General features: G+C 34.1%; 1 protein-coding gene across 3 annotated transcripts in view; it reads left to right on the top strand.

Annotated features, from left to right (window-relative positions):
* The window catches only part of LOC131436640 (SPRY domain-containing SOCS box protein 3), a 28,857-nt gene extending 23,032 nt beyond the window's left edge, over positions 1-5,825 (top strand). Inside the window, exons 1-3 of one of the 3 annotated variants that reach the window (XM_058605472.1) lie at positions 2,648-2,987; positions 3,190-3,613; positions 3,671-5,825. In XM_058605472.1, coding sequence (XP_058461455.1) covers positions 3,263-3,613; positions 3,671-4,417 — 1,098 coding nt within the window. In that variant the 5' untranslated portion in view covers positions 2,648-2,987; positions 3,190-3,262 and the 3' untranslated portion in view covers positions 4,418-5,825. The other 2 variants (XM_058605475.1, XM_058605473.1) reach the window with 2 other exon arrangements.
* Positions 5,826-14,714: the final 8,889 nt, after the last annotated feature.

The raw sequence follows: 14,714 nt of genomic DNA, 5'->3' as shown, positions 1-14,714 counted from the left end.
TACAAGATATCGATCGAAATTTTTCGTAATAGGGGACTTAAATGCTAAGCATGTCCAGTGGAATTGTAGGCAAAATAACAGTAATGGTAAAATACTTCATAATCAACTCTCAGCTGGTTACTTTACAGTTCTTCATCCCAGTAATCCTACTTGTTTCTCTTCCGTGAAAAACCCGTCTACAATTGATCTGGTTCTAACAGATCAAAGTCACATTTGTAGTGAACCGATTACTCATGCTGATTTTGACTCAGATCATCTTCCAGTAACATTCAGACTTTCCAACGAAGCTATAATTAATCCAATTAGTTCTATTTTCAACTATCATAGAGCTAATTGGTTGAATTACAGATCTCACATTGAAAATCATGTGGATCATGAAACTATTTTAGAAAATTCTGCGGACATCGACACAGCAATTGATAATTTGAATCATTATATTATCGAAGCTAGAAATCTTTCAGTTCCCAAAGCTCAAACTAAATTAAATTCTCCTATCATCGATGACAATCTTCAACTGCTCATTCGGTTGAAGAATGTTCGTCGACGACAATATCAACGTTCTCGTGATCCTGCTATGAAAAACATAGTTAAGGATTTACAAAAAGAAATTAAACATAGATTTACTCTTTTGCGAAATGAAAATTTCGCTAAAGAAGTTGAACAAATTAAACCATATTCTAAACCTTTCTGGAAACTTTCTAAGGTTCTTAAGAAACCTCAGAAACCTATTCCTGCTCTCAAGGAAGGAAATCAAATACTTCTTACAAATGGCGAAAAAGCTCAAAAACTTGCTCAGCAGTTCGAGAGTGTCCACAATTTTAATTTGAACGTTGTGAGTCCTATTGAAAATGAAGTCTCACTGAAATATGATCATATTTCAACTCAAGTGTTATCACACGATGACATTATTGAGACGAATTTTGATGAAATTAAATCAATTATTAGAAAACTTAAAAACATGAAGGCTCCTGGTAATGATGGAATTTTTAATATTCTTATTAAAAATCTTCCCGATGTTGCCTTGAGACTCCTGGTTAAAATTTTCAACAAGTGTTTTTCATTAGCTTACTTCCCAAAAAGATGGAAAAACGCTAAAGTAATTCCTATCCTAAAACCTGATAAAAACCCAGCAGAAACATCAAGTTATCGCCCAATTAGCTTACTTTCTTCTATCAGTAAACTTTTTGAAAAAATTATCTTGTTAAGAATGATGACTCATATAAATGAGAATTCAATTTTTTTACCAGAGCAGTTTGGATTTCGTCATGAACATTCAACTACTCATCAACTTGTCAGAGTAACGAACATGATAAAAGCAAATAAATCTTCTGGGTTATCCACTGGAGTTGCTCTTCTAGACATAGAAAAAGCATTCGACAGTGTTTGGCACAAAGGTTTAATAGCAAAAATGTCTGATTTCCAGTTTCCTATTTATTTGATCAAAATGATTCAAAATTATTTAACTGATCGTACTCTTCAGGTTAGCTATCAGAATTGTAAATCTGAATTGCTACCCGTACGAGCCGGTGTTCCGCAGGGTTCGAGTGTAGCTCCAATCTTGTATAATATTTTCACTTCTGATCTTCCAAATCTACCCGTTGGTTGTCAGAAATCGCTATTCTGTGACGACACAAGTCTGTTAGCCACAGGTAGAAATCTAAGAGTGATCTGCAGTCGCCTACAAAGAAGTTTAAATATTTTCAGTGATTATCTGTCAAAATGGAAAATTAAACCAAATGCAGCAAAAACGCAATTAATTATCTTTCCTCACAAGCCAAGAGCTTCTTTTCTTAAACCAAACAATAATCACATTCTCAAATTGAATGGCTTGGAATTGACATGGTCTGATCAAGCTAAATACTTAGGTTTAACGTATGACAAAAAACTCACTTTCAAGGATCACATTGAAGGAATCCAGGCAAAGTGTAATAAATATATTAAATGTTTATATCCTCTTATAAACAGAAATTCTAAGCTCTGTCTAAAAAACAAATTGTTAATTTATAAACAAATTTTCAGACCAGCCATGCTTTATGCGGTACCAATTTGGTCAAGCTGTTGTTCCACCAGGAAGAAAACGCTTCAAAGGATTCAGAATAAAATTCTGAAAATGATTCTGAAGCGTCCTCCCTGGTTTAGTACAAATGAGTTACACAGACTCACAAATATAGAACCATTAGATGTAATGTCACATAATATTATAAGCAAATTCCGACAAAAATCGATGCAATCTTCAATTGAATCGATTCGCTCTCTGTATTAGTTAGTAAGTTAGTATATAAGTTCCTTTTCCCCATTACACAATACAAGTAGGTTTAGAATTTTCCCTACACAAAAATCTCAGAATTGCGGAAGCAAATGATGTCTTCATGGTAATAACCAAATCATATATATATATATATATAACAGGGCTGAAAAGTCACCACTTGAGGCTGAACACCCAATTTAAATCTTAATAATTTAATTTTAACTCATATTCCAATAAATAGTTATTTAAAAAAAAAAAAAAAAAAAAAAAACCATAGCTAACCCAAACAAAACTGCTCTGGTATACCCTTATGGCCTGGACTATTTGGTGTTTGTTTTGTTACGAACCGGCAGAATTGAAGGAACAGAAAATAAAACATGTTGCATGTATAACTGTATATGTTTTACTGTCGTTACACATGTAGCAAGTCGGCTGTTTCACTCGACCTGTCCAACCAAGCCTCACGGAATTCATGCAGTAGTAGTGTGTTGGACTCCAAGAGATAAAGAGTTGTATTTTTCCACAATAGTTTGACTGACTAAGATTTTGTTTCTACACGATATGTTTGAAGTTGACGGGAACGGAAAAAATATATTTTTATGTTCTTAGTGCACAGAATATAGTATAACTGTTCATGAAAAATATATTTTCAATCTGTGATAAAGCTACAGTCTGAAAACACCGAAAATAGAGCATTTTGTAAAGCATACGCTTTATTTCTACTTTGGAATATATTAAGGTATATACAGAAATTCTATCAATGAGTAAATGTGTGTAAAATCAGTGGTCTTCATGCAGATAGAATATCTGCTAAAATAATTTGATCATTCAAGTATGTGATGCACCGTCCTGTGTACTTCGAGATTCTTCTATCGTTTCCAAATGGTTGCATATTTTTGTTCCATTTCTCCACCCGCTCTCAACAGTTTTCGTATCCATAGGTCGCACACCAACACGTAAACCCGGTTGAGTAAAGTTTGTTTAGTTCTCAATTCGGACTTATTCGAAACAATCATGGCAAGCAGCCAACGTGCAACACATTTAAACATGATGCTGGTAGGTTGCAACGAAAATCGTTCGACACCGTTTTGCACTTGTGAATATCCAGCCGTGACACGATCACGTCTTTCAGCACGTAAAGTCGAACGTTGTAAATGTGGCGAGGATACATCTACACGCCTCGACTGGACTTGGGAAGAGGATGATGGACGCGTAGAGAGCAGAATAACCAACGGAACGGAAATCATCTTTCATCCCGTGTATAGTCAGGGAACGGCTGTAGTCCGTGGGACTGTTCCACTCCAGCCCGGAAGACATCATTATTGGGAGATTAAAATGCTCAGCACACTCGCAGGAACGGACATAGTTAGTATTATTTTGTTTTTAATATTATCATTTTGTTTTTAATTGAATGTATTACAGATGCTTGGAATTGGAACGGAAAAAGTAGATCTACAATCACACCTATTCAAGTTCACCAGCTTTCTTGGTCTGGATGATCAATCGTGGGGGTATTCCTACCGCGGACTTGCCCAGCACAATGGTCAGCTGAAGTACTACGGTAAAAAGTTCAGCCAAGGTAGAATAATTGGTGTTTACGTCGATATGCATCGAGGAATATTGGAATTTTATGTGAATCGTCGATCGCAAGGACGCGCCTACATAAATATTCCCCATGATAGCAATACTCCAATATATCCGATGGTTTGTTCTACCTCAGCCAAATCGACATTGAAGCTAATCAACGCAGCTTCTTTCGCTGATAGTCTGGCGTTTAATTGTATGAAGGTGATCTCTAAATATCCCAAACTACTCGAACAAGTTCATGCTATTCCAGGGTTTCGGAAGCTAGTCAATGATTTATGGTTTCTTCAATTTAAGGAACCAAAAAAAGCGGTTGAGTTTCAGCAGAATAATTTACTGTTAGAAGATGAAGCCCTACTATGTGGATTGAAGAAAAAGAAATTCAATGAAATAATATCCCAACCGTTGGCTAATGAAACAAACATAACTGAAGATCAAATCTATGAAAATATGGTTACTCAGGAGGATACTGTAAAGCGTAGTGATAGCAATAGCAGTAATAGTAGCAGTAGTAGTAATAGCAGCAGCAGTGAAGACGAAGAACTTGCCTGGATGATATCCAGAGAGTTTTTCTGCAATCACTGACGATAGAAAAGTGATAATATGTACAAACTTTATAGAATATCGAATCTAAGTACTTCTTTTCGATCGTGTATATTGTATAAAAGTGCCATCTTAGCGCATTTAACATTTTTTACATCAACGAATGATGAAAAAATCGCATAAACATCTCATTTGTGTCAGTTTATGCTTCTTCGTTTGTATATTGTTTATGTCTTCAATTGGCTACAAGTATGTTATAAACGTAGCACAAACATTCGATTACTCTTTTTATTGATCTACATTTATTTTTTCGCCTATTTTAACCGTTGGTAATTCCACAGAACTAAACATACTCACGGGGGTTAGCAATCGAATCAGAATAAGCTGCGATCAGTTAACTCTTCGCGCTATAACCACAGTCCAGTAATATATCTTAAAAGGATTTGAGTTCACATAATATTTTAAGAGCAAAAGAAATTGTTGGCGATCATTTAGAAACCAATTTTTAAAAAGGTTTTTGAAAATTGATTAAGAATATGTTCAACGAAATTTGTTCGAATTTTCAAAAATTACCATCTCAGATTATGTTACGTTTGAATGAACTTCCAATACCATAAGAAAATTCAAAATTTTGGATTTTCAAAGTAACGCCAACACTAAACAACAACACAGCAATACATGCTCAGATTAAACGTAACTGTTAATTTCTGTTTTCATATTTTTATCTAAGGAAAGTAAGTCACCGTGACTTAACTGTTTCAAGTTATTCGTTTTTTAACTATTTCAAATCAAATCCCATACCTAAATATTCAATTGTGTTTGTATTAAATAGATTTTCAGTCACTTTTGCCATATACAATTTCACTTTTGTAACTTTCACTTCTGTTGGTAAGTTGTATATTTAAAATCCGTCTTCCGATAAGTACTGAAAAACACAAAAAAGTTGTAATTATATGTTATGCCATTTGAATACCAAAAGCTTTTGTTAGAATCTTCAAACAATGATAGAGTAACGTAAACAAATCATCAGAAAACATTATTATATTCGTTCATTTATTGCTGACTTAGAACTACCATGAACTTATCAGAAACGAAATCCTATGTACAAAAATAACGATCAGATTTATGTGTTCCGTACTTATGAACTTCGTTCGCCGAATTGCTTTTATAACACTAGCTACATCAAACACGATCAAGAAACGCGTATAATGATAATGTCTGATTGTAATCAGTTGTATCTGTAGTTTTCTTAGTTAGGCATCCCGTTAACGTCATCGTTGATAACTTATCAAAAATTCAAGACTGTTCTACCTTTATTTTTAGTATAGTATTGAATGATGACAATATCAAGCTCCATATTCTATAATTTAGAAGTATATCCATTTGTTACGTAATTGTCGAATGATTTGCATATTAATAAGAAAGTTCATTCAACCAAAATAAAACCACAGTGCCTAATCGATTCAATCGATGCTGCTTTCAATTACAATTTTCCGAAAAAAATCATTTGATAATTTTATGTTATTACTGTCATCTGATCTTTATCTATATAAACTGCTAAGGACTCTAACTGGATTAATTTTGACCCATACTACAATTTCCGATTTACTTGACGCTAGTCCAAAATTTCAGATTCAGATTATCAACATCCGGTACACGACCAGTTCGCTTTCATACTTTGTCCGAGACAGTCGACACAATGAACCGCTTATGGCCCGAACGACGAAAAAAGTCTGGTTTTAGTGAAACCATCTTGAACTTGTTTTAAGTTATATCTCGTATCTAACTGTGGCTGATGCTATAATCTCATAAATGTATTTATAAGAGTATTTAAGAGAAAGGCATTCTCACACCTTTACGTGGATTGAGAAGGGTTTTTTTTTAAATTTTAACATCTAATTGGAGATCAAGATTTCATTTAGAAGGATGAACGTGTTGAAATTCTTGCGAAGTGAAGAGCATTTGCGGGGAGTGTTGATTCATTACACGCAAGAAGGTTAATTTTAAATATAAACATATTGCGCTTTGAATTCAAAGATATTTTATTCTGAATCAGGCCCTATTTTCATTTCCGTTTGATTCGAATATATTTGATAATTATTTCAAGGCAAATTATTTTTTCTACACGCATAGAAATAAATAAAATTAACAAAAAATTCAAATATATTGTGCTTCGAACTCAAATATATTTTGTTACAATCTGGATCTAATTTCTATTCACTTGAAATCAAATACAAATGTTTTTTGATTCAAAGCAAATAAGTTTTGTTTCATCAGGCGTTCGTGTGATTATGTGTAAATTCAATGATAGATTGTTTTAAATTCATTAAATTGTTATTTAAAACAAATTTTTTTAGCTGATTCTTGTCAGTATAATGTTGTTTTAATAAATAAGCATTTTATATTCAATTAAAAAAAACGGATGCGGTATTAACTCTTCTACTACCTTTGGCTTAATATTTTTCAATAACTCTACTTTGAAACCGTTCACTAGAATGAATACAAATATAAGTTCCCTGTACGTACATAATTCATAATATACCTTACCTATGAAACCACTCACTATGGTATCACACAAATCAAATGGCAAGGAACTTCCGGTGGATTCTTTTTCGGTTATCCGACGCTTTCAACATTCCATGTTGGCATTACGATCTTGCTCGACGGTTATAGTGTCAACTTACTTAGCCAATCGAATCCTGTTGCCAACGAAAACGACCGAATGCTGGATCTAACATATGCTTCTCGAGCAGAGCAGATGTTGCACCTATAATTAGTGCCTCACCGTTTGTTTTGGTCAAATCTGTTCGACATCACCCGCCACTTCATATTGTGCTCAACTCTAATCTTCCACCAGATGGCTACAACACGACCGACATCATCAGCTATAATTTTAAAAAAGCTGACTACACTAAAATGACCGACTTTCTAATACGTAGTGAGACAACTGAAAACGACTAAAAGAGCCGCTTCAAAACGGTATTCAAAACATGGAGGATACGCACTGCGTAATCAATATGTGCAGATCAATCAATTATACAAGAAAACTGTCAAGCGTTGCCATGTCAACTACTTGAAAAATGTACAACGGAAATTGAAATCCAATCCGAAGTCTTTTTGGAAACACGTGAACGAGCACAGGAAGGAGTCTGAGTTACCTTCTATAATGAAGTTTGGAGAGTTTACTGGTTCGTGTAAGCGGGAAATCTGCCAGCTTTTTTCGGAAAAATTTTCTCGTGCCTTTACAAACGAAACCTTAGGCCCGCAACAAATTACGCCGCGCTTAACGTTCCAGAATCTAATAATTCTTTAAACCTCATTCATATTGACGAGGATTCGATTCGGACGGCAATCGCTTGCATGAAGTCGTCTACCTCCTCTGGCCCTGACGGCTTACCGGCAGTTATATTGAAAAATTGCTCGACTGGTGTAATTGCTCCCCTTTGTCGACTATTTCGGATGTCACTCTCTAAAGAAGTTTTTCCCAATTTATGGAAATCTTCTTTTATGTTCCCAGTGTATAAGAAAGGTGACAAAAAAGACGTGAACAATTACCGTGGCATCACATCGCTTAGTGCAGTTCCTAAACTGTTTGAAAAGGTTATTCTGGCACCGATTTCCAACCACTGCAAGTAATATATTATCGACACTCAACATGGTTTTATACTTAAGCGCTCCACAACCACCAACCTATTGTCATTCATGTGCTACGTGACTGATGGTATGTCAAAAGGTTTACAAACAGACGCTATTTACACCGATCTCTCTTCTGCCTTTGATATAATAAACCACAATATAACAATTGTTAAATTGGAAAGACTTAGATTCTGCTCTAACATCCTTTGATGGCTGCAGTCATATCTTATAGATCGTCGATTAGCAGTGAAAATCGGCGATTACGTTTCCAATGAGTTTATCGCTTCGTCCGGAATTCCGCAGGGAAGCCATCTCGGGCCTTTAATTTTTTACTGTATTTCAACGACGGCAACTTTACTCTAGAGGACCCTCGTCTATCGTTTGCCGATGACGTTAAGATCTACTATTACATTCGAAGCCCAGTAGATGCAGGTTTTCTTCAACGACAATTGTTTAGCTTCGAATTACAGAGTGGTGTAAAGTAAACCGTATGAAATTGAATCCTGACAAATGCTCGACCATCACGTTCTCGAAGAAGAAAGAGCCATTTCATTTTGATTACTTTCTGGAAGGATCCCCGATAGTCAGCACGACGTGTGTTAAAGACCTTGGTGTCTTTCTCGATGAGCAACTGACATTCAAGCAACACATCAGCTATATCGTTTCTAAAGCTTCTCGCAACCTAGGATTTGTAATGAGGATGGTTAAACATTTTACAGACGTGCACTGTTTAAAATCTCTGTTTTGCTCGCTTGTTCGTTCATCCCTGGAGTACTGTTCTGTCGTTTGGAACCCTCACTACATAAACGGAGCTCATAGAATCGAATCGATACAACGCAGATTCATTCGCTTCGCTCTACGGCGCTTACCGTGGAACAATCCTCACCAACTACCAAGCTACGAAAGTCGCGGGTTATTAATCGGTTTCGATACACTACAAGTTCGCCGAGATGTTGCACGTGCTTTATTGATAGCAGATGTTTTGACCGATAGGATTGACTGCCCTGCTTTGCTCCGCGAAATTAATATCAACGTCCGACCCCGTGCTCTTCGCAACAGTGCATTTCTTCGACTTCCTTTACGACGAACTAACTACGGTGTTAACAATGTTATTATTCGTCGGTGTTGAACAGTCGTTCGCACCGCACGCGTATAGCTCTTGGCTCCTGGAATTTTTTTCTGGCTACCTAGAGTTTCATTGATTCAAGGCTTCAGTCTTTTTCAAGGCTACCTGAATCACTAACTAAGTGATACAAAGAGTGATATTAGAGTGACTAAGTGATACAAAGAGTGATATTAGAGGGACTAAGAAATTAATCAGCCTTTTTTAAGGCTAGCTAGGAGTCTAATCGAAGACTAATTTAGCCTAGTTAATTTAATTTATAATTTCATTAATTTCAAAAATGCCTGCGTCCAACCGGAAAGGCAACAAGCCTAAGGCTAAAAATAATTCAATACGGAATAAATCACAATCCGTTATTCAACATTTTTCTAATAACATTCACGATCTTATAGAATCTGAATGTAAAAATAAAAGACAACGGACGGATTTCCCTTCCGCTGATCCTATGCCGTCTAACAATATTTACGAGATTCTTCCTGAATCCGATTGTAGCGACATAGAAGAAAATTCTTCAAAAATTCCCAAAATTGACGCTTGTCGTTCTGGGAAGAAACAACAATCTATGCCACCAGTGACGGTGATGATTTCCGACTTCAAAGCATTCCGTACTGAGCTTTCTACTTTTCTCCCGGAAGTAAAAGTCTCATTTCAAATCGGACGAAGAGGAGAATGTCGAGTCTTGGTGGATGGATTGGAAGATTACGAACGTCTTATTCGATATTTGTCCGAAAAACTTCATAAATTTTATTCATATGATATTAAATCAGACAGACCCTTCAAGGCTGTCTTGAAAGGATTATCAAATGATCAAAGTATTGATGAAATTAAAAATGAACTAAAAGAATTGCTTGGTTTTGCCCCTTCCCAAGTAATACTTCTGAAAAAAAGAGCGAATGGTACTTCTAAACCACGCTCTGGAATTTCCCATGAACTTTACCTAATACACTTCAATCGAAGTGATGTAAACAATTTGAAAACTTTAGAAAAAGTACGTTTCATTTCCCACATTAAAATTCATTGGGAACATTATAAACGGCATAATCGTATTGCTAACTTAACGCAATGTCGTCGTTGCCAAGGCTTCGGTCATGGAACCAAAAATTGTCATATGGATATACGGTGTTTGAATTGTGGTAAATCGCATTCGAAAGACGTTTGTCCAATGAATGAAACCACTGATAAATTTTCATGTTCAAATTGCAATGGAAATCATAAATCCAATTATTTGAAATGTCCTGTCAGGGAAAAAATTTTAAACGCTCGTTCGCTTAGACAACAAGTCAAATCAACGACCTTAAATTTACAGAATATACCTGAAAATTCTTCTAAGGCACCTGCCAATTCGTCTTCTAACGAAAACAATTTATTGACAGGTAGATCGACCTCGTCATCATCTTCTTCTAATGTCAGTTATGCTGGTATATTAGGTAGAAATCTATCTCCTATTTCTTCTAATGTAAATAATCAAAACACAGGACCGCCTTGCAGTTCTTCTTCTAACGAAAACAATTTATTAATAGGTAGACCGGCCAAATCATCTTCTTCTAATGGCAGTCTACCTACAAATATTCCTTCAATGCCATTCGCTTCTTTTAATGAAGTCGATTTAGGCGATATAACTGAAAATAAAATGATCTACCTACAAGATCAACTTTTTCAAATGATCATCCAAATGAATTCGACCACATCACTTTTTGAAGCATTTCAAATCGGATGGAAATTTGCAAATAATATTATAATGAATTTAAAATTTAACAGTGATGTTAAATAATTATTTGAATATTTTAAATTGGAATGCTCGATCTTTGAAATCGAGTGAAGATGAATTTTATAATTTTCTCAAAGTTCACAAAATTCATATTGCCATTGTGACAGAAACTTTTCTTAAACCAAATGTAAAATTGAAAAGTAATCCACATTATGTGGTTCATCGATTTGACAGGTTTACTGGAATTGGTGGTGGAGTTGCCATTTTTGTCCAACGGCAAATTAAACATCGAATTTTACCTTCTTTCAATACTAAAGTTATTGAAAGCTTGGGAATCGAAGTTGAAACCATTCATGGAATTTATTTCATCGCTGGAGCATATTTGCCATTCCAATGCACCGGCGAACAATTAAATTTCTTTAAAGGCGATTTGCAAAAACTTACAAGATATCGATCGAAATTTTTCGTAATAGGGGACTTAAATGCTAAGCATGTCCAGTGGAATTGTAGGCAAAATAACAGTAATGGTAAAATACTTCATAATCAACTCTCAGCTGGTTACTTTACAGTTCTTCATCCCAGTAATCCTACTTGTTTCTCTTCCGTGAAAAACCCGTCTACAATTGATCTGGTTCTAACAGATCAAAGTCACATTTGTAGTGAACCGATTACTCATGCTGATTTTGACTCAGATCATCTTCCTGTAACATTCAGACTTTCCAACGAAGCTATAATTAATCCAATTAGTTCTATTTTCAACTATCATAGAGCTAATTGGTTGGATTACAGATCTCACATTGAAAATCATGTGGATCATGAAACTATTTTAGAAAATTCTGCGGACATCGACACAGCAATTGATAATTTGAATCATTATATTATCGAAGCTAGAAATCTTTCAGTTCCCAAAGCTCAAACTAAATTAAATTCTCCTATCATCGATGACAATCTTCAACTGCTCATTCGGTTGAAGAATGTTCGTCGACGACAATATCAACGTTCTCGTGATCCTGCTATGAAAAACATAGTTAAGGATTTACAAAAAGAAATTAAACATAGATTTACTCTTTTGCGAAATGAAAATTTCGCTAAAGAAGTTGAACAAATTAAACCATATTCTAAACCTTTCTGGAAACTTTCTAAGGTTCTTAAGAAACCTCAGAAACCAATTCCTGCTCTCAAGGAAGGAAATCAAATACTTCTTACAAATGGTGAAAAAGCTCAAAAGCTAGCTCAGCAGTTCGAGAGTGTCCACAATTTTAATTTAAACGTTGTGAGTCCTATTGAAAATGAAGTCTCACTGAAGTATGATCATATTTCAACCCAAGTGTTATCACACGATGACATTTTTGAGACGAATTTTGATGAAATTAAATCAATTATTAGGAAACTCAAAAACATGAAGGCTCCTGGTAATGATGGAATTTTTAATATTCTTATTAAAAATCTTCCCGATGTTGCCTTGAGACTCCTGGTTAAAATTTTCAACAAGTGTTTTTCATTAGCTTACTTCCCAAAAAGATGGAAAAACGCTAAAGTAATTCCTATCCTAAAACCTGATAAAAACCCAGCTGAAACATCAAGTTATCGCCCAATTAGCTTACTTTCTTCTATCAGTAAACTTTTTGAAAAAATTATCTTGTTAAGAATGATGACTCATATAAATGAGAATTCAATTTTTTTACCAGAGCAGTTTGGATTTCGTCATGAACATTCAACTACTCATCAACTTGTCAGAGTAACGAACATGATAAAATCAAATAAATCTTCTGGGTTATCCACTGGAGTTGCTCTTCTAGACATAGAAAAAGCATTCGACAGTGTTTGGCACAAAGGTTTAATAGCAAAAATGTCTGATTTCCAGTTTCCTATTTATTTGATCAAAATGATTCAAAATTATTTAACTGATCGTACTCTTCAGGTTAGCTATCAGAATTGTAAATCTGAATTGCTACCCGTACGAGCCGGTGTTCCGCAGGGTTCGAGTGTAGCTCCAATCTTGTATAATATTTTCACTTCTGATCTTCCAAATCTACCCGTCGGTTGTCAGAAATCGCTATTCTGTGACGACACAAGTCTGTTAGCCACAGGTAGAAATCTAAGAGTGATCTGCAGTCGCCTACAAAGAAGTTTAAATATTTTCAGTGATTATCTGTCAAAATGGAAAATTAAACCAAATGCAGCAAAAACGCAATTAATTATCTTTCCTCACAAGCCAAGAGCTTCTTTTCTAAAACCAAACAATAATCACATTCTCAAATTGAATGGCTTGGAATTGACATGGTCTGATCAAGCTAAATACTTAGGTTTAACGTATGACAAAAAACTCACTTTCAAGGATCACATTGAAGGAATCCAGGCAAAGTGTAATAAATATATTAAATGTTTATATCCTCTTATAAACAGAAATTCTAAGCTCTGTCTAAAAAACAAATTGTTAATTTATAAACAAATTTTCAGACCAGCCATGCTTTATGCGGTACCAATTTGGTCAAGCTGTTGTTCCACCAGGAAGAAAACGCTTCAAAGGATTCAGAATAAAATTCTGAAAATGATTCTGAAGCGTCCTCCCTGGTTTAGTACAAATGAGTTACACAGACTCACAAATATAGAACCATTAGATGTAATGTCACATAATATTATAAGCAAATTCCGACAAAAATCGATGCAATCTTCAATTGAATCGATTCGCTCTCTGTATTAGTTAGTAAGTTAGTATATAAGTTCCTTTTCCCCATTACACAATACAAGTAGGTTTAGAATTTTCCCTACACAAAAATCTCAGAATTGCGGAAGCAAATGATGTCTTCATGGTAATAACCAAATCATATATATATATATATATATATATATATATATATATATATATATATATATATATATATATATATATATATATATATATATATATATATATATATATATATATATATATATATATATATATATATATATATAACAGGGCTGAAAAGTCACCACTTGTGGCTGAACACCCAATTTAAAATCTTAATAATTTAATTTTAACTCATATTCCAATAAATAGTTATTTAAAAAAAAAAAAAAAAAAAAACAATGTTATTATTGACTTTATTCAACCGCGTTTCATCAGGATTTGACTTCAATCTATCACAGGATACTTGGAAATTATTTATATTTTACTAGAATTTATCATTAGGACCATATTGTGTCTGTTAATTATACCTAAATAAATAAATAAATAAATATTCCTTGGCATTTGATTCAAGGACGAAACATTTTATTCAACATCCATTAATTAAAAGCTACGACTTATCTATTTGATTCAGTTCAAGAGTTAATTCCAATATATCATATTATTTCATATGAGTATCTGAATAAATCAATATTTGTTCGAACATAATTTTTAATTTGAATCTATACCACGACATTTTTGATTCAAATACAGTTAATGTACTGTAACAATCATTTGAATCAAATGAATTTTTGATTTGATTCAATAAAATTGTCGAACTTGATTCCATATCTTAATATCTTTAAATCTAATAAGCATTACCACACTAAATTTAATTCAAAGAAGTTTAATTTCATTCAAATTTATATTCAAAAGATGTTTTATTTTATTTAAACAAAGATTCAATATATTTGAACCTAATGTTTTCAATTTCTCTGCGTTTACCTAGTTTTGAAAAGTATGCAATTCTTGTTGAAGCTTACATGCTCTATCGGTCGCGACTTGTGATCACTGGTTTGAACGATTTAAAAGTTGGAATTTTAGTGTAAAAGACAAATTACACAAAGGTCAATGACAATGTTGTCTGTTTTTAAGGATAGTTGAACTAAACCGGTACAAAAATTCAAAAACAAACTATGCCTTAATCACTAAGCTATTTCTT

The sequence above is a fragment of the Malaya genurostris genome, chromosome 3 (genome assembly GCF_030247185.1).
Source record: "Malaya genurostris strain Urasoe2022 chromosome 3, Malgen_1.1, whole genome shotgun sequence".
NCBI classification, from domain to species: Eukaryota; Metazoa; Arthropoda; class Insecta; order Diptera; family Culicidae; genus Malaya; species Malaya genurostris.
The sequence above is the reverse complement of the archived record's forward strand: the minus strand, read 5'-3'. Positions and strand labels throughout refer to the sequence as shown.